The sequence below is a fragment of the Tursiops truncatus genome, chromosome 3, assembly GCF_011762595.2.
Source record: "Tursiops truncatus isolate mTurTru1 chromosome 3, mTurTru1.mat.Y, whole genome shotgun sequence".
Lineage (NCBI taxonomy): Eukaryota > Metazoa > Chordata > Mammalia > Artiodactyla > Delphinidae > Tursiops > Tursiops truncatus.
Genome location: NC_047036.1, coordinates 55,672,962 through 55,695,709, shown reverse-complemented (window position 1 = coordinate 55,695,709; position 22,748 = coordinate 55,672,962). Strand labels below are relative to the sequence as shown.

The following is a 22,748-nucleotide window of genomic DNA, read 5'->3' as shown; positions in this document are numbered from 1 at the left end:
AAAAAAAAAAGTAATAACAATAATAATAATACTTAAGAGGTAATAACATTGCCTGGTACTCATCAAAGGGTAGCTATTATTATTATTTTTTTTTGGGGGGTAGCTATTATTATTAAGCCTTCAATAAAGGCTCATTGATTCTGAATCTGATACACATACACACACACACACACACACACACACACACACATAATTAATCTACACAAAGTTACTAGCTTATCCTCCATATTCATCATTATACATTAGGACTATTTCAAAGTGTTCTAAACATGAAGCATATTCCAAATTTTTTCAGAAACTATTTTAGATGCTACACATCATTTTTTCTATCCAGTTTGAGCTTCCTTTTTCCTGTTTACCACATCAATCAAAGCCTTATTTTATAAGCTGCAAAGGCTGAAAAATGAGTGAATAGCTTACTTTGAATTATGTTTTAGCTACTTTCCTAAAAGGTCAAATAATATAATGGGGATATAACAGTTGTCTAAAGTGCTATGTGGCTCCAAAATTACACCTTTTGAAAAACAAACACATAGTGATGACCACTCTTCCATACAAAGATAAAGCCACTCAAAAGGTCAGAGCAGCCTAGGGCCACTTAACGTGAACCCCCTTCTATTTGCTTTACGATGAAGTCCACTCAGCCACATAAAATACACTAACTCATCTGCACAAAGACTCAAACTTTAGGAAGCAGACATATCATACGGCACTACTCCTATTTCTAGGAGCAGAAATCAATGCTCAGAGAGGTTCAACCCCAGTACCACTGACTAGGGAAACAAGAACTAGAACCTGGGTTCTTTGGTTTTTTTTTTTTTGCGGTACGCGGGCCTCTCACTGTTATGGCCTCTCCCACTGCGGAGCACAGGCTCCGGAAGCACAGGCTCAGCGGCCATGGCTCACGGGCCCAGCCGCTCCGCGGCACGTGGGATCTTCCCAGACCGGGGCACGAACCCGCGTCCCCTGCATCGGTAGGCGGACTCTCAACCACTGCGCCAGCAGGGAAGCCCTAGAACCTGGGTTTTTCAATTAATATCTCAATGTTGTCCCACAGCTCCATATACTAGTAAGACCTCCATACAAGGCTTATTTGCAATTACAGAAAAATATAATAAATTAACATCACAATGATGAACATGAATCAGCAAAAGGTAGAAGTCCAGGATACAATTTAAGAAGGCAGAAGTCTATCTTTATAAAAAGATATCCATTAAAATGAAATTGAACTACCATGAAGGCATGGATTCACATCTGTTTTGCTCATTTCTGTACCCCTAGTGCCTGAAACAATACCTTCATGGAAAAAGCACTCAATAAATACTGTGGAATAAATGAAAAAAGTGATTATGCTTGAAAGAATGAATCCTTAGCCACCTAGAAAACTTGACTATTAGAACAACTCATTTTTCAGGCACATCAGATTGTAAGTGCCAGTTTTTTCTATGCCTGTAATTAATTAAAAAGTCAAACTGAAAACCTAATTCTAGGGGCTTCCCTGGTGGCGCAGTGGTTGGGAGTCCGCCTGCCGATGCAAGGGACGCGGGTTCGTGCCCCGGTCCAGGAAGATCCCACACGCCGCGGAGCGGCTGGGCCCGTGAGCCACGGCCGCTGAGCCTGCGCGTCCATAGCCTGTGCTCCGCAACGGGAGAGGTCACGACAGTGAGAGGCCCGCGTACCGCAAAAAAAAAAAAAAAAAAAAAAACCTAATTCTAAAACTTATAGTTAACTAAATTACCTTGCTAAAGTGAAGTACCAGTTGAAGCTCCATTAAAATCCAGCACTTAAGACCCTCTAACAATAATAGGGTATTGCCTGAAGAAATATTTGTACATATCCATAAGTGGGATACTACACTCATCAATTCATCCAAAAAAATATTTACTGAGTGCCTACCATGTCACCAGGTACTAGTATAAGAATCAGGACCTAACCACAAAAAAACATTCATGAAGAAGTTTTAAATAATGGGGAGATGTTTATAATTTAAACTGGAAAAATTAGAATTAAATATATATATATCTCAATATATGTATGTATGTATATACTATCTGAACTACATAAAAATGTATACATACACACTAAGCCAAAACACCAAAATATTGGCTCCTTTCTCTGCATGGTGTAATTACAAGCAATTTTATGTTTTTCTGTATTTTCTATATTTTTCACAGTTAGTACATAATAGTTTTATAGTCAAGGGGAAACATAACAAAATATTAAGGCACAGAATCTGATATTAGGACAGTTTCCTAATTTAGAAAGTATTCTACCCGATATGGATACTGAACAAAATAAAAGACTACATGCTATATGCAAGCACTAAAAATTGTCAATCTAAACTACAGAAGACAATCTGTAACCATAGCAACATCTTCAACTGCAATCAAATGTCTAATCTTTGCTCCTGTCATATTGATCTAAAAGGGTATGTTTTTTCCTTTGAACAACTTACTGACATTTCATCCACTTCCCAAAATAAGAACCCAAAAAAGAAATAGCTGGAAATTATAAAGTTGTGCTACATCATTCCTAATGTCCACAGGAATATGGAGTACTAAATATGGACAAAGCAAGCTTAGTCATCGTGCAATGAAAACTTTCCAGTAATTAAGAGGTTCCCCCCCCCTCTCTTTTAGTAAGATATCTTTCCCTTATATGTCACTCCTTACTGAGACCCACAACAGTCCCTTAGTTTAGGGATGAACATATCTAAAACAGACTTCAGCTCTGAAAATGGATACACACAGCCTGTAGTTCAAACAAAGTTTAAACACATGGCATAAACTATGATAGCATAGCTTACGGCTCACAGTTCCACTTTACACACCTCTCGGACATCAAAGTTCCTCTTAAGGTTGGCACCAACTATTCCATACAATTCATCAGCAGGAAATAAAGGATCTTCAGAAGGTTCAATGGTAACCTGCAGAAATATACAACAATCACATTAGCCTATTTAAAGACATTATTTCAAGGTGACATAAGCCAAAATGCTTTGGGAAAATAAAAAATATAAGAACAGATCCAACTCACATCCATATTCTTCTGATAATTTAGATTCCTTACAATCTTCCTAGCTAAGTGAAGGGCATGATTATCATCCAAAGCGTAGTAGTCACTTACTCCAGACTTTCTACAGAGTAAAGCACACTAAAAGAATCAGAACAGGGAAAAGGAAAATAATTAAGTATCTTAAACCCCAAGTATCTTCTCTCATCTAAGGATGACGTCCTTTTTACTTCTAAAACACTTTAATAACTGTCATCTAATTTGATCTTCATAACGTCCCTGGCAAAACAGTATTAACCTTGTTTTACAAACAGGAAAAACTGGGGTACACAAAAGTTAAGTACCTTGTCCTAGGACCACCAGTACCTGCATAAGAACCCACACCTTCTATTTTTCAATCTTGACCTTCTTCTACTGGACCACAGGGCCTTATTTAATGCTCATCCCGTACACCTCAGACAAAATCGTATATGATAGATAAAGTTCAACCACAGCTGGCACGCTTTCGTGATGTAGTTGGTAACAAAAATTGTTTATACCTCTCATTTCTGAGAGACTGCTGAGGCCTTCCTTACCACGTTACACCCCAAGAGTAAGCTGCTGCAGGTAGCACACACGAAGGCTTGAAAACGCTGTTCCTCAGATCAATGGTGAAAATGGGTATTGATAATATGGAACTGTGGTAAGGGCCTGCTCAAGTTCAACGTGAATAAAGCATGGGCGTGCTCTGGTTCCAATTAGATGGCTTGTTGTTTCACTTGTAGATGTACTATGACTTTCTAATAAAGTATTAAAAAAAAAACACTATAAAGTCAGGCAAAAATATACACCTAAAGGGACTTCCCTGGCAGTCCACTGGTTAAGACACCACGCTTCCACTGCAGGGGGCACAGGTTCAATTGGTCGAGGAACTATAAGATGCCACGTGCCACGCAGCACAGCCAAAAAATAGAAAAAAAAATATATATATATGTGTGTGTGTGTGCGCACACACACACACACACACACAACCCCTGAAAAAACAGAATTTTAGTTCATTTTATGAGCAAGAACTAAGCTGCCGCCATCTAAATTTTGATGTCTTGTCTAAGGAACACACCAAATCCTTAGGAGACATCTTAGAACTGGGCTCTCACAGTGGTTTCACGTCACTGTCCACCTCGGGCTTGGGTGTTCCTCAATAAGAGCAAGGACCATGTGTGTTCCTCCAACCCTTTGCAAATAGCAGACCCTTCAGTTTCTTTAATTTGGTAGGACATTTTACAACTGACCGTGTCTTCCAAATGATTCACAAATACCAGCTACAATTGCTGACTTCTAGCTACACTGTAGTAACTCAGTAAGCAAAGAAAAGCAGAAGGGACTGCTTCCAAATCAGTAAATATTTAAAATAAAATGCCCTTTTTAAAAAAAAAAAATATTTATTTATTTATTTATTTTTGACTGTATTGGGTCTTCGTTGCTGCACATGGGCTTTTCTCTAGTTGTGGAGAGTGGGGGCTACTCTTTGTTGTGGTGCACAGGCTTCTCATTGTGGTGGCTTCTCTTGTTGTGGAGCACAGGCTCTAGGCGCGCGGGCTCAGCAGTTGTGGCTTGCGGGCTCTAGAGCACAGGCTCAGTAGTTGTGGCTCGCGGGCTCTAGAGCACAGGCTCAGCAGCTGTGGCTCGCGGGCTCTAGAGCGCAGGCTCAGTAGTTGTGACGCACGGGCTTCGTTGCTCCGTGGCATGTGGGATCTTCCCGGACCAGGGCTCGAACCCGTGTCCCCTGTATTGGCAGGTGGATTCTTAACCACTGTGCCACCAGGGAAGTCCTAAAATGCCTTCTTTTAAAAACTGTCTAGCATTTACCAAAACAACAGGAAAGGGAAAATTTTTGATGAGACACTACTATGTAAAGCTTTGTGTCAAATTAACTATGAAGGATGACGAATCGGAGATGTACAAATACATATTTATAATGACAGAGAGAACCCAGAGCAAGTTGTGCCTAGTAAATTTTATGACACTGTTCCCAAAAAAGCCATCACCATCTAATCACTGTCCCATGATTTTAAACAGGCTACTATGAATGATGATAGCTAAAAGTAATAGAGCGCTTAGTATGCCACAGACACTGTGCTATGACGCAGGAATTATTCATATCTTCATTTTACAGAAGAGGAAATGAGGCTCTGGGAAGTTATGTAGCTTGTCTAGTCACAAGGGTAACAAGTGAGGCAAACGGAAGATGAATCCTAGAACCTACATGCCTAACTTGATATACCACCTACAGCTTTTATGGGCACCAGATGACTTTTTTTAAACTGTCAAAAAAATTTTTTTAATTAATGCTCCTCAAATACTATCTTCATCTCCTTCCCCTGATTAAGCACCTACAAACAGCGGCAGCCCACTTTGTCCTGTTTCTATTCTACCTGCATCCTCTCTCTCTCCAGGCTGAAACATCTACTTCACTGTCTCCCTGAACTGGTCAGTAAATGACCAGATAAGAGAGAAATGCTGCATCTCTGCTCACAGTAGTGTTCACCAAAATAAGCAAGTCTTCTGTTTAAACCCGGGCAGAAAACTCAAGCTCTCGAAGCTTCTCCCTGCCTACCTCAATTCTGCTCCAGCTCTTCCCTTAATCATTCCTCCTTTTGCCTCTAGTTGTAAAACTGGAAGCATAATAGCTTATTTGTTTTGTAATTGTTTTTTAGTTCATTTATATCTCTTATCTGCCGAGTTAAATTATAAATCCTTGACGGCAGGGACTAGGCCTGAAATTTTTCTGTATTACTCATAACACTTAGTACAATCAATCTATCCACAAATAAGTGCTCAAAAAGAAAGGAGTGAATGAAAAACTGAGGCAAAGGTAGGTTCCTTAGCCAACTCTTCAAAAGGCAAGGCAGGGTTCTTTGATAGGAGGGTGGAAATGTTGTACCTATTTTCCGTCTCCCACCTACTGGACTGCTCCCACAGTCACCTGCCTCCCTGGTTTATGGTTTGGCAAAGCAAAGAAAGGTTTACTGCACCTCCCAGGCCACTGAGCTCAATGATTAGATCTACCTGTCAGTTATGTCTGGGTTCTTTAGGGTCTAGTTCTGGGCCCTCTTCCTTATCTACACTCACCTCAAGGTGAGCTCACCTAGTCCTATGGTTTAAATTCCACCTCCATGTTGATGGTTCTTGAGCACAGATCTAGGCTCCAGACTCTTACAGTTAACTGCCTATTCAGCATCTCTACTTGGATGTCTGGATCATCTCTAACTTAGCAGGTTCAAAAGCAACACTTGATCCCCCTGCCCTATCCCCAACTCTGCCTCTCCTCCCGTCTTCCCAATCTCAGGAAATGAAACCATTTCATGTCATCATCTTTGTCACCTCACTTTCCTGTGCCCCATATATGAAATCCATCAACAAGTCCCTCAATTCCACCTCTAAAATAGAGCACAAATCTGATTACTCCCGTCCTCCGTTCACTACCACCATAATTATCTAAGCCACCGGCACCTCTCAGCCAACTCTAGCAATAGTTGTATGCTACTGATACAACCACCCAACTGGTCCCTCACACACACTACTGCCAACCCTCTAAGCATTCATTCTCCATTTAGCAGACAGAGGGATTTTTTTTTTCTAATGAAATGTTTAATAATAGCACAAACTCTCCTTAAAACTCTTCGATGGTTTCCTAATTGCTCATAAAAGAAAAAGTCCAAAACATTGAATGACCAATTACGATGATAAACAATAATAATAATGGCAGTTAACAATTACAGGTACTTATTCTAAAGCAGGTATTGTTTCAAGCAATTTACACATACCATCTCATTTAATTCTCACAAAATTCTAGGAGGTAGATGATCTTCTTACTCCTGAACTCTAACCTGAAATGGGAAGACCAGCAATGTGAAGGAGCGGCTCATGCCTGACTCACAAGGGCCAGCTGTGCGCATGTCTTCCTGATTCCATGTTCAGTGGTGTCCCGCTGGTAGCTTAAAATCAGCTATGGCGGGATAATTCATACCACAGATATTGGCAGATGCCGCAAAGCAGGACATTTTCCCTCCTCAGTGAATCAGCTAAGCATTTACCTGCTATTGAGCATTTTAGCTAAGCTACTCCCCAGCATTGCAAGCAGCCTGCATGGACCTTAAATGGACACTAGCTCCTCAAGCAAGCCCTAGATAGCAGCTCAGTCACAAGCAAATGTAAGTCCTCATATAACTTCCCCAACAGCCCTTAAGATCAACAGTCTCCCCTGCCTCTCTGCACCTGTATGCTTAGATAAAATCCCCATGGAACTTACCAATACCCCAATCTTCTGATTTGATTGACCAATCGAGCTGTAGTCAGGGGACCCCAAAGCACTCCAACCATGGACCCTAATAAAAACATGTACCCAGGTCCTGTCTCTCTCTCTGGGCACTCTGCCTAGACCGCCTCATGTGGCCCCTCAAGGTGTGCTGTGTACTTCTTCCAGAACCTGTGACTGATAAACTTCTCTATTTCAAATTCTCTTGTGGTCTGTTGTTGAACCACGGCTCACCATCCAGCATCCTGTGCTCCACTTAATAAGTGTTAATTAAACAAAGGCATAATGCCTGCACACCACTGGGTTAGCCCCACCTTCTATATGCCTATACTTCTTTGTAGCCCTTATCATGTATACATATTTATATAATTTTTTGCTGATTATTTCTTTATTGCCCACCTCTTTGACTAGACTATAAGCTTCTTGAGATCAAAGACAATGTCTATCTTATTATCTCAAATACCTAAACAGTGCCTGGCACATAACAGGTGCTCAATGGATGTTTGTTAAATAAATAAGAAACCTGTTTCTCCAGTCTTTCTAAGCTATAATGAAAAAGTTGATGTTCTTGCTTAGAAACGGAACTCTAAAAGAACTGGACCCTAAAAGAGCGGATCTAGAACAAATAAACTGGTTTGATCTGGCAAGTTTAACACCTGGAAAAAATAATGTAACACTTCTTTTAAACAAACAAGTGACAATCAATCCTGGAAAGAAACAACTGCTTCTGTTTCACCTGCAGTGAAGATCAGCACCTCCGAGATCCTCAGCTGACACCTCTTCTCCAGTGGCTGCTTTAACCTACAACAAGGATAAAAGTCAATGGTGAGTTTTCTCCATCAGAGATACAGTACAGTCTCCTACAAACAAACAAGTTCCGTTCTGAGAGTGCGTTCGTAAATCCAATTTGTTCGTTAAGTCCAACAAAGTTAGCCTAAGTATCCAATTAACACAATCGGCTATACAGTACTATACTGTAATAGGTTTATAATACTTTTCACACGAATAATACATAAAAAACACACAAACACAAAAAATAAAGAAAATATTTTTAATCTTACAGTACAGTACCTTGAAAAGTACAGTAGTACAGTACAACAGCTGGCATACAGGGGCACATTTGCATCTTCAAAAGTTCTCAACTTGAAAGTTCGTATGTAGGGGAATTACTGTATTAAAATGCTGTCCTACACACCTCTTAACCTGATTATATCTACCATTCTTTCTTCCATAGAACTAGACATTTTGTTTCTCATCCCACCCACCTAGGTAAACCTAGATAATATTGTCTCTAGTCTACCGACGAGAAATGTGAACCCACAGTCACTAAGGAACCTGCCCACAGCCTCTGAGCAAGGGATGGAACCTGATCTGAACCCAGACATTCCTGGTCTGAAAGCACACTCTCTTTCCCCTACATTACTCTGCCTCCACACCCACGTTAAAGCTTTTGTGTCTGTGCACATGCTGATCCTACTGCTGGGCTCCCTTCTCCCTCTCAACCACCCGGTGAATCCCCAATTATCCTTCAAGCCCTATCTGCTCTGTGTGGCTTTCCCTGACCTGCCCAGGCCTTTTAACCATTAACGACACTCCATGGTTTTAACAGAGCAATGTTTGCTCATCTGTGGTTCAAGAGCATTCCACTTACACCTCCAACATGGCGCCTACCAGACTATATGTCAGTAATTTGCATGTGTCTCTGTCATCTCCTCTATACTGTGAGTTCCTTGATGGCAGAAACTGTGATTTATTCATCTTTGGACACAATACATTATATTGAAGTAATGCTATTTTTTCACCTTTGCTGAAAAATTCCAGTGACTGTCAAAAACAAACTCTTAAAGGTATAATATCTTTAAGATGGGGGGAAAAAATCTCCATGATTACCCACATCTAAGATTCAGCATAATATGACTAAAAAGAAAGAAACCTTAAGTAACAAATTAAGAATGACTTAATTATAGGGACTTCCCTGGTGGCGCATGGGTTAAGAATCCGCCTGCCAATGCAGGGGACGCGGGTTTGATCCCTGGTCAAGGAAGATCCCACATGCCGTGGAGCAACTAAGCCCGTGCGTCACAACTACTGAGCCTGTGCTCTGGAGCCCGTGAGCCACAACTACTGCAGCCCACGCACCTAGAGCCCGTGCTCCGCAGCAAGAGAAGCCACCGCAATGCTCGTGCACCGCACAGAGAGTAGCCCCCACTCCCCACAACTAGAGAAAGCCCACGCACAGCAATTAAGACCCAACACAGCTAAAAATAAATTAATTAATTAATAATAATTTTAAAAAAGAATGACAATTATAGCCTGAGAAATTCAAACAAGAAAAAGCAAGAAAAATCATTTAATGCTAGATGTCAATCTGACCCCTTAGGAATCATTTATTGGTTCCTACTGCTTTGGGTTGGTCAATCTGTTTCTTTTTCTTCAAGTAATAAAAGAAAAGCTTTTATGAGAATAATGAACACTAATCTAAAATACAGCACAGAAATAACTTATTCACTACATCAAAAGCTCTGTCTTAAATAAAATATTATTCCAGGTAATTAAATTTTTCACCTCCAATTATGCACCCCCAGAACTAAATTCTTTTTTTTTTTTTTTTTTTTGCGGTATGCGAGCCCCTCACTGTTGTGGCCTCTCCCATTGCGGAGCACAGGCTCCGGACGCGCAGGCTCAGCGGCCATGGCTCACGGGCCCAGCCGCTCCGCGGCATGTGGGATCTTCCCAGACCGGGGCACGAACCCATGTCCCCTGCATCGGCAGGCGGACTCTCAACCACTGCACCACCACGGAAGCCCCAGAACTAAATTCTTGATTCTCTTCTTCCCAAAAAATTTGGTGTAAAATAACATTCAGTCCAGACAATAGCTACTTATAAGAGGTGTCTGGATATTTAAAGTTGTAAAAACGAATAAACGTCTGACATATGATAATTCATTTTCAGGGAACTGACTGATATCAACTGAAAAAATAAAGATTTGTCATCAGTTAATATCTATGGAACACCCACAACATGTTTGAAACTGTGATAGGTATAAAGATGATAAAAGTCAAAGAGAAAATGAAAGCTGCTCATTCTATTAAATAACAAGTTCGGATGATAAACAAAAGGTAGGAGAACTAAAAAACTCCTTCAAAAATTTTTCTTATTCCACAGGGAACTTTGCTCAATACTATGTAACAACCTAAATGGGAAAAGAATTTGAAAAAGAATAGATACATGTATATGTATAACTGAATCACTTTGCTGTACACCTGAAACTATCACAACATTGTTAATCAACTATACTCCAATATAAAATAAAAAGTTAAAAAAATTTACCTTATTAGCATGCATTTTTTTCCAACCACGTTAAACTACTGAAAGCTACAACCTCACATTATGTGTGAAACCTACAAAGCCTTTTCTCAATTTTCAGTGAAACAAGCATCAAAATTTAGAATTCTCAAGCAGGTAAGGCTGCTGCTGCTTCTTTTTCTGCCTGTAAATACAGCCTTTTGATGGTAGACTACTGAACAAGGTTTAGTTCTCTAACAGAACTGCAGACTTCAGCTGCTACGTTGCTTCTTTCTAAGGCACAAGTTAAATCTGAATCCACTGAATAGACATTGTAATGCTGACCTTTAGACAAAATCTTCTCTTGAAAACAGTTAGCATTATTTCAGTATTATGATACTACCTATATTCCCAAAAAGATGTTTTAAAATTTTAGTCATATCTTTACTTATTCTCTAGTGAAAAATAATCAAGAATTACCCAGGAAAGTTTACTACACATAGGTAAATTAACCAACGATTGCTATCACACATAGCTAGAGAAATATTGAAGAATAATATTTAATATTATGCTGCAGGGGTTTTGAATAATGCCTTGAGACTTTTAATTCATTTGAAAAGGCAGCTCTTCAGGTTTATCTGATCCTCAGTAAAAGTTATTAAAAATTAACACAATCATTTGGAAAATACACTTATTTAACATCAAAGTATAACATCTTTTAATATACTCTTTTTAATAAACTTGAGTTAATATTCCAAAACTAGATAATTCTTTGATAGACTTTTGAAGCAAGAAACTTACTTTTTAAGATATAATTCACATACCACAAAATTCACCATTTAAAAGAATACAATTCAGTGGTTTTTATTATATTAACAAGGCTGTATAACAACCATCACCACCACCTAATTCCAGAACATTTCATCGCTCCCAAAAGAAACCCCATACTCATTAGCAGTCCCTCCCCACTCTACCCCCTCCCAGTCCTTGGCGACAGCTAATCTACTTTCGGTCTCTATGAATTTGCCTAGTCTACATATTTCATAGAAGGGTAACTATACAATATTTGTTCTTTGTGTCTGGCCCAATGTTTTCAAGGTTTGTCCATGTTGTAGGATGTGTCAAAACTTCTTTCCTTTTTATGGCTGAATTACTCCACTTGTAGGTTTATTATAGCTTTAGAAGTTCCTTGACATTATTCTTTTTACCTATTTAATATTCTTGGATTTTACTTACGTAATGGGATGTTTTGTTGTAACCAGTAGAAATTACCTGTGTCTTCACCCAGCCTCTCTTTATCACTCTGAAGTCTAGGATCATGTTGTGACATAAGCAAAGCAGGGTGACAACCGCTTTCCTGAAAATCACAATGGAGGCGTCCAGAGGAGAGATGAGGAAGAGCCGAGGATGACATAATCCAGTCCTCAGTGCCTGCATCACGGGCAGGTGGCCAGCGAAGTTGCACAGGGTCCCACTCTCAGAAGGGCCCTGTGCTTGGAGTTTAATGCTCAGTGGTCACCCTAGTGAAAGTCTAACTAACTTTATCTTTGAATCTGTGTTCTGTAAGTGAAGTCTGATGGGACAATGGAGCATGTGTGTTGAGGTTTAGAGCCGCAGATCTTGTGCAGTCTGCCTCCCCCCATCTCCCTGGGATGGGTTCTTGGCTCCCTGCTTCCCTGCTGACTGGTGCCTGGGCCCTGGGTCCTGCCCTACCTTCTCCTCCCCACCCCTGCCTAGCACCTGGTACACCCGCCCCCAGTGGGGGCCTGACACAGGTGTAGGGAGGATCAGAGGTCAGGTGTGCCCCCCATGGTGTCTCAGGGAAGAGCATGGCAGCCCCATCACTGTCCTGGGCTGGCAGTGCTGAGGTGTGCTGCTGAGGTGTGCTCTCCAACAGGCCACTCTGCGTGTTGGGGGAGGGGGGCTGGGGGGGGATGCTAAGGGCTAGGCTTTTGCTCGTTCCCCATCTGGGTACCAAGCACATTCTCACATGGAGGCAGCACCTCCTTGGGGACATGGTGGGCCCATGGGAAGTAGAGATGCCTGGCGGGGGCGGGGGCAGGGGTGGGGTGGGGCCTGTCATTAAATAACAAATAAAAACACCATGACTGGTAGACAGACCACAGAAGAAGGGAACATGTTTCATATTTTAGTATCTTTTACAGTAGTTTTCTCCTTTTTGAACAAAGGGTTCCATATTTTCATTTTGCACTGGGGTCTGCAAATCATGTAGCTGCCCTACCAGTGATCCATAAAGCTTGCTAGTATTAAAAGTTTAGAGCACCACTCATAGCTATTCTAACTCTTTTTTCTTGGTTGGGGGGGACTTAACCTTTTGAAAAGATGTTTTCACAAGACTCGGAAAGTCAAAGGTCTCTCTCCCACCTGGCTTCATCTCCTCTGCTTTTAAACAACATTTACTCTATCTTTTTCAGTTTCTTTATGCATATACAAGCTTACAAATGTATAATTCCCCCCCTCCACTTTACGCAAAAGTTAACACACTATGTGTAAGCACCTTGCTGTTTTCACTTAACAATGTATTGGTTTGTTATTGACCTTGAGTAGAAGAAAAGATAAGTAAAAGTATTTTTCTTTCAGCCAGCACCATTCAAGGGGGAAAGGACAGTCCTTTCAACACATGATGCTGAGACAACTGCATGTCCACGTACAGAAAAATGTCGAACCCCTTCCTGAAACCGCACCAAAAAACAACTCAAAATGGATCACAGACCCAAACGTAAGAGTTAAAATTATAAAACTCTTAGAAGAAAACAAAGGATTAAATCTTTGCAACCTTGGAATAGGCAATACCTTCACAGATAGGACACCAAAAGCACAAGCAAAAAAAAAAAAAAAAGAAAAAAATATAAAAATTGGACTTCATCAAAATTTAAAATGTTTATGCTTCAAAGGAAAATACCATCAAGAGGGTGAAAAGACAACCCACAGAAGAAAATATTTGCAAATCATACATCTGATAAGAGACTTGTATCCAGAACACATGAAGAATTCTCACAACTCAATAAAAAGACAAGAGCCCAATTACAAAATGGGCAAAGGATCTGAATAGACAGTTCTCCACAGAAGATACACAAATAGCCAACAAGCACATGAAAGATGCTCAGTATCATTAGCCATTAGGGAGATGAAAATCAAAACCACAGTGAGGTACCATGTCACACCCACTATGATGGCTACCGTCAAACAGACACACAATAACAAGTGCTGGAGAGAATGTGGAGAAATCAGAACCCTCACACACTGCTGGCAAGAATGTAAAATATGCTCTGGACAGTTTGGCTGTTCCTCAAAATGTTAACCTTAGAGCTACCATATGACCCAGAAATTGTACTTGTAGGTTTATATCCAATAGAAATGAAAACATACCCATATAAAAACTTATACATGAATGTTCATAGGAGCATTATTCATAATATCCAAAAAGTGGAAACAATCCAAATGTCCATCAACCGATAAATGGATAAACAAAATGCAGCCTATCCATACAATGGAATATTATTCAGCCGTAAAGAGGAAGGAAGTGATTCCTCCAAAATCTAAACATAGAATTACCACATGATTCAGCAATTCCACTTCTGAGCATATACCCAAAAGAAGTGAAAGCAGGGACTCACACAGGTATTTGTATACTCATGGTCACAGCAGCATTATTCCAAATAGCCTCAAAGTGGAAGCAGCCCAACAGTCCACTGATGGATAAGTAGACAAAATGTGGTATGTACATACATTGGAGTATTATTCAGCCTTAAAGAGGAAGGAAATTCTGAAACATGTTACAACATGGATAAATCTTGAGGACATTTTGCTAAGTGAAATATGCCAAACACAAAAGGACAGGTATTATATGATCCCACTTAAATGAGGTTCCTAGAGTAGCCAAATTCATAGACAAAGTAGAAGCATGGTTGTCGGGGCAGTGAAGGAGGTGGGGAATAGGGAGTTAGTGTTTAATGGGGACAGAGTTTCAGTTTGGGAAGATAAGAACATTCTGGAGATGGATGGTGGTGAGAGTTGCACAACAAAGTGAATATACTTAATGCCAGAGCACTGTATACTTAAAAATGGTTAGAATGGTAAATTTTATATTATGCATGTTTTACTTCAATCAATCAAGCAAGTAAGCAAACAAGACTGTGTTCTTACCAAAAAGAAACAAACAAACAACTAGCTTCTTACCAAGGGAGGTCCTCCCAAGAAAATGGTACCCTGCTTGCGTACGATGATGTTTTCATCAGCCATCGCAGGCACGTAAGCTCCTCCTGCTGTACAGGAGCCCATGACCACTGCTATCTGGAATCCAAGCACACAAGAAACTCATGCAGTACAGCTCAGACAGTGAATTTACACAGTCCCTGGATCTACAGTTCCACAAATACTGCAGTACCAGGGGATATTACTAGCTTGTACCCGTGTTTCTCTCTTTCCCTTTGGCTGTGCCATGCGGCTTGTGGGATCTCAGTTCCCGACCACGGATTGAACCAGGGCCACGGCAGTGAGAGCCCAGAATCCTAACCACTAGGCCACCAGGGAATTCCCTGTGTTTCATTTTTAAAACGGAGTCCTCTAAGTGTTTAGAATGGTTTCCTAACTTTTGTATCAAAGCATTTTGAAGGACTTACGTCACACTTTACAAAGCTTGTGGACAATCTCCCTGTTAAAGAGAAGACTGGCCAAACAGACCTTTACCCTGAGCAACTAATGGAGAGAAGAAACTCACAATCCATCCATAAATTGGCAAAATTATATTAAAAGAACAACTTTTAAATCTAATAATAACAGTAATAATAAGTCCTCTAAACAACTGCCACTTACCTCAAAGGAATACTGAAATAATTCTGCAAATGAGTAATGTTAATTTTGTGTCATCCTGAACATAAGACCTTCTAAATATAAAACTAATGTTAGCGTCACAATTGAAAATCTTGCTGAAAAGAAAGTCCATTGTGTTGAAGCTGGGTGATGCATACCTGAGGGTTCACAGTACTATGTTCTCTACTTTTATGTGTGTTTGAAACTTTCCATGATAAAAGCTTTAAAAAAATTCTTGCTTAGAGATTAGTATGACACGTAATAAATATGGGTTTTGCTGGTTACCCCTAGACAGGAATAAACAATATCACAGAGAAAAATAAGAGAAATATGTGGTGAATATTTTCTTAAATTATCACATGAAAGTAGTTTTTGCTAATTCCAATATGCCATCAGTTTTCCTTCTAGACATACAAGTATCTGTTCTGAAAAAAAAAAAAAAAAAAAGCCACACTAGTATTAATCCAAAAGTGAAAGGCAGCATGAGTTAACATTTTTCCATCTAAATGGCTGTCACAAAAGGCATTTTCCCCTATTTCATGTAACATTATGAAAGATGGCTGTAACATTTCTTTGTCAACATACTACAGAAGTGTTTGCCACTTATGGTTTTGCTTATCAATCACCTAGTTTTTTTTTCTTTCAGTTTTATTGGAATATAATTGACATACAGCACTGTATCAGTTTAAAGTATATAGCATAAAGATTTGACTTACATATGGCATGAAATGATTCTTAGTAAGTTTTAGAAAATATCCATCAGGGATGTTGCTGGCGGTCCAGTGGTCAGGACTCCGCACTTGCACTTCAGGGGGCTCGGGTTCAGTCCCTGGTGGAGGAACTAATATCCCGCATGCCATGTGGCAAATTAAAAAAAAAAAAGCGGAGCCTAACCACTGGACCGCCAGGGAAGTCCCCAAAATTTTTAAAATAGAAGAAAAATGTTTTTCTTATGATGAAAAAACCCCTTAGGATCTACTCTTAACAACTTTCATATATAACATAGAGCAGTGTTCATTATATTATTCATATTGCACATTACATCACATTACTTATTTATCTTAAAACTGGAAGTTTGTACCTTTCGACCTCCTTCATCCAATTCCCCTTCCCCCCATCCCTCGTCTCTGGTAACTACAAATCTGATCTCTTTTTTTATGGGCTTGTTTGTTTGGTTGGTTTTGAAGTATAATCAACCTACAGCACTATGTTAGTTACTGTAATACAACAGAGGGATTTGATATTTCTATACATTTCAAAATGATCACCACAATAAGTCTAGTTACAGTATGTCGCCACGTAAAGATATTACATAATTACTGACTATATTCCCCCCACTGTACATTTCATACCCACGACTCATTTACAACTGGAGATCTGCACCACTTAATCCCCCTCACCTATTTCTCTCCCTCCACCCACACCCCACCTCCCCACAGAAGTCTGTTTTGAAGATATCTATGGCTAGAAAAACTCTTGCCCACAAGCACAAGGAAACATTCATCATAGCAGTGTTCATAATAGCAAAATATGCAAATAGCCAACATGTCCGTCAATACAATATTTTGAAAGGGATACTGTGGATAAATAAATTCTTTAAAAATCTGGGGCAAAAAGTAACACAAGAAAGGTTAGTACTTCATAAATCCAAGTGGAAGGTACATGAGTGTTCTGGTCTATTATTCTCTGTACTTTCTTCAAGTCTGAAATATTTTATGGGTTTTTCTTTAAGTTTATATCAGAAGCAAAGGACACAATTTCACCTTATCACCCTGTTCTCTGCACTAGAACACTAGAATCCACTATCAAAAAAAGAAGTCAAGGAACTAGAGAAGAGTCACAATGATGTGAGAATATGAAAGGGGACAATTTTCAAAAGTAAGCTCTAAAGAACTAAAGAGGCACAGCAGGGTTCCATGAAAACAACTATTGAGCAAAAGGAGAGAAAAGAAGAGCAACTGCCAGCAAGTGGTGTCCCAAGACCGAGGACTGGGGGTTGGGGGGTGGGGATGGAGCAAACAAAGACGAATTATCCTGTCAAAATGTCACAAGACAAAAATGAGGGAAATGAAACTAAATGTCACCCTGTCATCTCAGGGTGGAGAGAAAAGATGTACCAATTTAGCAGAAAAGTCTCTCAAGAGACTAGCTGACAAATTATTAGCACACAAGGCAAACAACAGTCTCTCCAGCCCTCAGATCTTCCAATGTCCGTCTGAGATGGGCAGTCAGGGTTTCGATCATGCTGCAGCCCCTTTGTACCCCGCAACTCCAAGGGGCAGTGCTGCCGGGCTCCACACCAGGGACCCATTTAAACCCCAGTCCCACCTCCTTTGATTCTTCTCTGTCTTGCTGGCTGATCTTCCCCCATCTCTGAACCTAGACTGGGGGTGAGGGCACGGGTGGGGAAGAGAATACCCAACTCACTTTGTATTCTCCCCTATCTTGTTTTTAAAACTTATGGCTTGAGACCTCCAAGCCCCTTTTTAACTATCACAAATGCTCTCTCACAAAACAAATTTTACCATATTCCTAAGAACACTTCAGATGCCTTTTCGCCACAGAATCTCCGCAATAGAGGAAATCAACAATCCACTTCTCAGACACCAGGTGAGGCATCACAAAAATATACAGAAGACTTCTGCTCAGTAACAGAGTAGGAGACTGTGGTAGGCAGCTTCTAAAACGCCACCCCCCCCCCGCCCCCTGTCATACTAGACTCTTGGTATTCACTTCCTGTATGATCACGTCCCCTTGAGCGTGCGGTGGATCTGGTGACATGCTGCTAATGAATGGAATATGGCAAGTGATGGGACATCAATGCTGTGCTCAGGGTGTGAGGGACCGTGTCTTCTGTCTTGCTGGCCCTCTTTCTCGCCCACCTGCTTGCTCACTCTGATGCAGCTAGCTGACATGCTGTGACATGCTGTATGGAGAGGCCCACAAAGGAAAGAACCCACAACAGCTCATAAGGAACTGAGGGGTTTCTGCAAAGAACTGAATCCTACCAACAGCCACATGAATGAGGTAGGGGGCGGAGCCTTGAGAGGACTGCAGTCAGTCACAAGATCCAGCTAAGTGCAGAGTTCCAGGATCCAGCTAAGCTGTGCCCAGACCCCTAACCCACAGAAACTGTGAGATAATAAATGTTGTTTTAAACTGTTATGTCTGGGGGTAATTTGTTCTGCAGTAATAGAGAACTAATACAGGGATCAAAAACCATCTCCCTTAAGTGACTGCAATTGAGGCCCATCTGAAGACCTAGGATAGTCTCTGAAGTGCTTTGTTGTTGTTGCTCTTTAATGTATCTGTGAACTATTCCTCTAGTCCAGAGATGGGAGACAGACCAGCATTAGCATTTTGTACCATCCCAGAGAATGATGAAAAACCAAGAGAAAGACGTGGATAAACCCTGAAGCCATTATGCTAAGTGAAAGAAACCAGGCCCAAAAGCCCACTTAGTGCAATTCCATTTATATGAAATGTCCAGAACAGGCAAATCCATAGGTTACCAGGGGCTGGAGGGACTGGGTAAAAATGAGATTAACTGCCAGTGGGTACGGCATTTCCTTCTGGGGTGATAAAGTGTTCTAAAATTGATTCAACCCTGTAAGTACCCTAAAAACCATTGAATTATACCTATTAAATGAGTAAATTTTATGGTATGTGAATTATAGCTCAATAAATTACACCTCAATAAAACTTATAAAATTAAAAAAAATACAAGAGCTAGAGTTACTAAGTATACAGGAATCAAAATTCTCAAATTTTTCATCAATGAGAAAGAGAGGCTATTCTAGTTCCAAGTATCTAACAGACACAAAACTTACTACTGCTAAAGCAAGGATTTCCCTGGTGGCGCAATGGTTAAGAATCTGCCTGCCAATGCAGGGGACATGGGTTTGAGCCCTGGTCCAGGAAGCTCTCACATGCCGCGGAGCAACTAAGCCCGTGCGTCACAACTACTGAGCCTGCGCTCTAGAGCCCGTGAGCCACAACTACTGAGCCTGAGTGCCACAACTACTGAAGCCCGCGCACCTAGAGCCTGTGCTCCGCAACAGGAGAAGCCACCGCAATGAGAAGCCCCCGCTCACTGCAACTAGAGAAAGCCTGTGCACAGCAACGAAGACCCAATGCAGCCAAAAATAAATAAATTTATAATATATATATATTGCTCAATAGAAATAAATGAAAACAGTTAAGTCACCACTGTCACACAATCTCCTCTTCCGCATTTAATTCTGAGCTCTTCACTCACAAAATAGAGTGAACGGGCACCAAGAGCTCCGCCACTGTGTCTACTGCTGCTTCTCACAGAGCATGGGGACCCCAGGGCCCAAACAGCACCGATGACTTTCCACATCCCAAAGCATTTGTCTGTAGTACAATCAAGACCTTACACTGCGCCACACTGGACAAATGATTCAGAACCCCAGAAAGATAATTCTGCTGCTTTCTTCTACTAAAGGGACATTAAAGGGACATAAGGAAGCTGCGTGACCACAGGCTGTTCTGACCATGCTCAGAGTACAGGTTTGGCTGTGTGGGCAAATCCCAGGCACTATGTCAGGAGAGACATGACTGCGCCCCTCATCTGCATCAGAACAAAAGACAGCTCCCACGAGTTCCACTGAGAGGCCACCATCTACCCCGTCACCAGAGAAGTGGGCCTGCTCTGTGACAAGGACAAGCCAAGAGATCCCTCTTGCAGGGTCAGGAGGCCCATGGCAACTCAAAAACTTGAATTCAGAGCAAGAAAACAGCAAGGAGGCTAAGAATGATGTGTAACTGACAGTAACAATCTTTCTCATCACTGGCACAGACAGCACAGCAAAAGCTGGAAGTGAAAGGAAACGAGAGGCTACAAAACAGAGGTAATAGTCTGGAAAAACTTTGGACAAAATTTCATTACCCTCCAGGTCTTGCCTGCACAAGTAGAGACTGGTTCTCGTCACACCAAAAACAAATTACATATTGTAGGTCAGCAGCCTGCCCTATGGAAGGGGTGTCTGAGAGGGAGTCAAGAGGTTTTATACCCAATTCTGAGAAGCTGTGTGAACTTTAGACCTCCATCTTTCCACTGAAAAATTGCCGAAGACTATCTAGTTCAAAGGCTCTCTGTGATAAATGTAATAGAACTTGGGGAGGGAGATTTCCTGTTGCTTGGTGGAAAAGCCATTAAAATTATAATATGCTTTTTAAATCTCTCATCTTTCTTCTTTTTCCATTCAAAGTACTGTAGAAAGCAAATACTGCCTGTATCACTGTTTTCTTCGTCTACCTGAAGAGTCACCATTAAAAATAAAAGCCATAATACACACATATCTATTCAATGGCTGTCCAGAATTCAAGAACATTATCAACTACACCAACGATCACACTGCTGATCCTAGAACGTGCATGCTTATCCGTGCTCACTGGATAGGATGAAGTGTACAAAGAGAACAAAAAGTCCATCTCACTCAGAACATTCTGTTTCTTCCTCAATCTTTTTATCAGAGAGCCTCAAAACAAAATAAAAAAGAGTGGTTTCTTCTACCCCTGACACTATCTGTCTTCCTGAGAAGGTTGAAATGCATTTTAAAAATAATAATATACAGTGTTTATCCTAACTAGGACCCTCAAAACAATTACCAAGGTCTGAGGCAAAGAAAATAAATTTCAAAAATAATGAGCTAAGCCAAGGAGGGAAGAGGGAAAAGTTAAGAAAAGAGGAAGGGAGGGACACTTGAGAATAATTTTAGGCACATCTCCAAAAAGAAGAACAAACAGACAGAAGTGCAAAGAAGAAAATAGGAGGAAAGGCCTGAGGAGCTGCAACTAAGCACAGCTAGGTGAATAACAGCTATTTCAGAAGAAGTAAACCATTAATAAAAAATGAAACATTTGCTGCTGGTGTGGTAAGGATCACAGTAAAATGAGGAAGAGAATTAATGCATCAGAGCAAAACCAGTCTAGACTAGACTCTCACTAGACTATAAAAATTAATGGTAACGTAAGACTTGAAGAAAACAAACACCAAGATCCCACTTCTGAAGAGAACTATAAGTCTCACATTTAAAAAGCCAGCAACATGGGAACCACATCAGGAAAACAAAAGAAGCACAGCCCCAAGATCATCACGGCATCAGGCATGGATTTGGAGAAGGACCAGAGAAGGTATCCTCAGGACACGAGGCTCAGAGAAAGACCACTGGACACCAATACGGCAAGTCTTTAAACTTCAAAACAAACCAGGGTCCTAAAACCTACCAGAAAGTAAGGAAAAATGACACAGAAGAGAATACAAAGGTAACTACCTAGTTAACTGTTTTTTCTCAAGTGCAAAAACAAAATTGTTGAAACTGGGAGGTCTGTAGGAATCTGGCCACATCTTTACAGCTGCAAAAATATAGGAAAAAACAGAGATATGGTTGTCAAGAGACATACTTCTTAGAAATCAGTGGATAAATGGACTTACAAAGGGCAAGGTTAATAACATTAACTAAAAACCAACCTTGGGGAGGAATAGCGATTGAACAAGTAAGGGAAGCTAATGCTCACTATCAAAATGCACACGTAACATAACTGCAGTTACAACAGTTATTGCTTTATGTAGGAAATACAAAAAATTGCTAGCAGTCCACCTAAACCAAAGTCTTAAATAAATAATAAAATACGTTGGAAATTCCCTGGCTGTCCAGTGGTTAGGACTCGGCACTTTTACTGCCATGGCCTGGGTTGAATCTCTGCTCAGGGAACTAAGATCCTGCAAGCCATGCGGCGCAGCCAAAAATAATGATGATGATGGTAATAATAATAATAATAAACATACATTAAAATATAGGAAATAGAACTACTATGTTAGGTATCACTTTAATCGTTATTAAGGAGTTTCACTCAAATAATAAATTATTAAGTAGGTAAGTAAATGTGTTGGGATATAAACAATCCAATATTGTCTCTAATCTCAAGTGGCATAGAGTCTAGTAAAGGAAATTAGTCAGGATATGTCTAGATAAAAGGGATAAATGCCATTAGTAAGGTATAGCTCAAGAATTATGGGAGTTGGGGGGGGGGGGGAAGATCACTTCCGGTAAGGGATTCTGGGAAGCTTTCCTGGAAAAGGTGGCATCTGAGATGCACCTTGGAAAATGGGTTGGAGACTCAGATCAACCCATATGGAAGGACTGGGGGAAAGAGAATCCGGCATGGACCTGAGCAGAAACTCTTAAAGGTCACGATGCACATGAAAAATAGCAAGCGCTTCAGACTGACGGCAGTTTACAATGCATGATCAGTAAGGCTAGAAAGTTAGGTTGGAACCAGATCACACGAGGT

General features: G+C 40.6%; 1 protein-coding gene across 4 annotated transcripts in view; it reads right to left on the bottom strand.

The window, feature by feature from the left end:
- Positions 1–22,748, bottom strand: part of MCCC2 (methylcrotonyl-CoA carboxylase subunit 2) — a 63,703-nt gene that overhangs the window by 18,704 nt on the left and 22,251 nt on the right. For all 4 annotated transcript variants that reach the window (XM_073802201.1, XM_073802198.1, XM_073802199.1 and 1 more), the window contains 4 exons: positions 14,796–14,909; positions 8,046–8,110; positions 3,037–3,136; positions 2,831–2,926 (listed from right to left, as the gene is read on the bottom strand). In XM_073802201.1, coding sequence (XP_073658302.1) covers positions 2,831–2,926; positions 3,037–3,136; positions 8,046–8,110; positions 14,796–14,909 — 375 coding nt within the window. The remainder of the gene's footprint in view (positions 1–2,830; positions 2,927–3,036; positions 3,137–8,045; positions 8,111–14,795; positions 14,910–22,748) is intronic.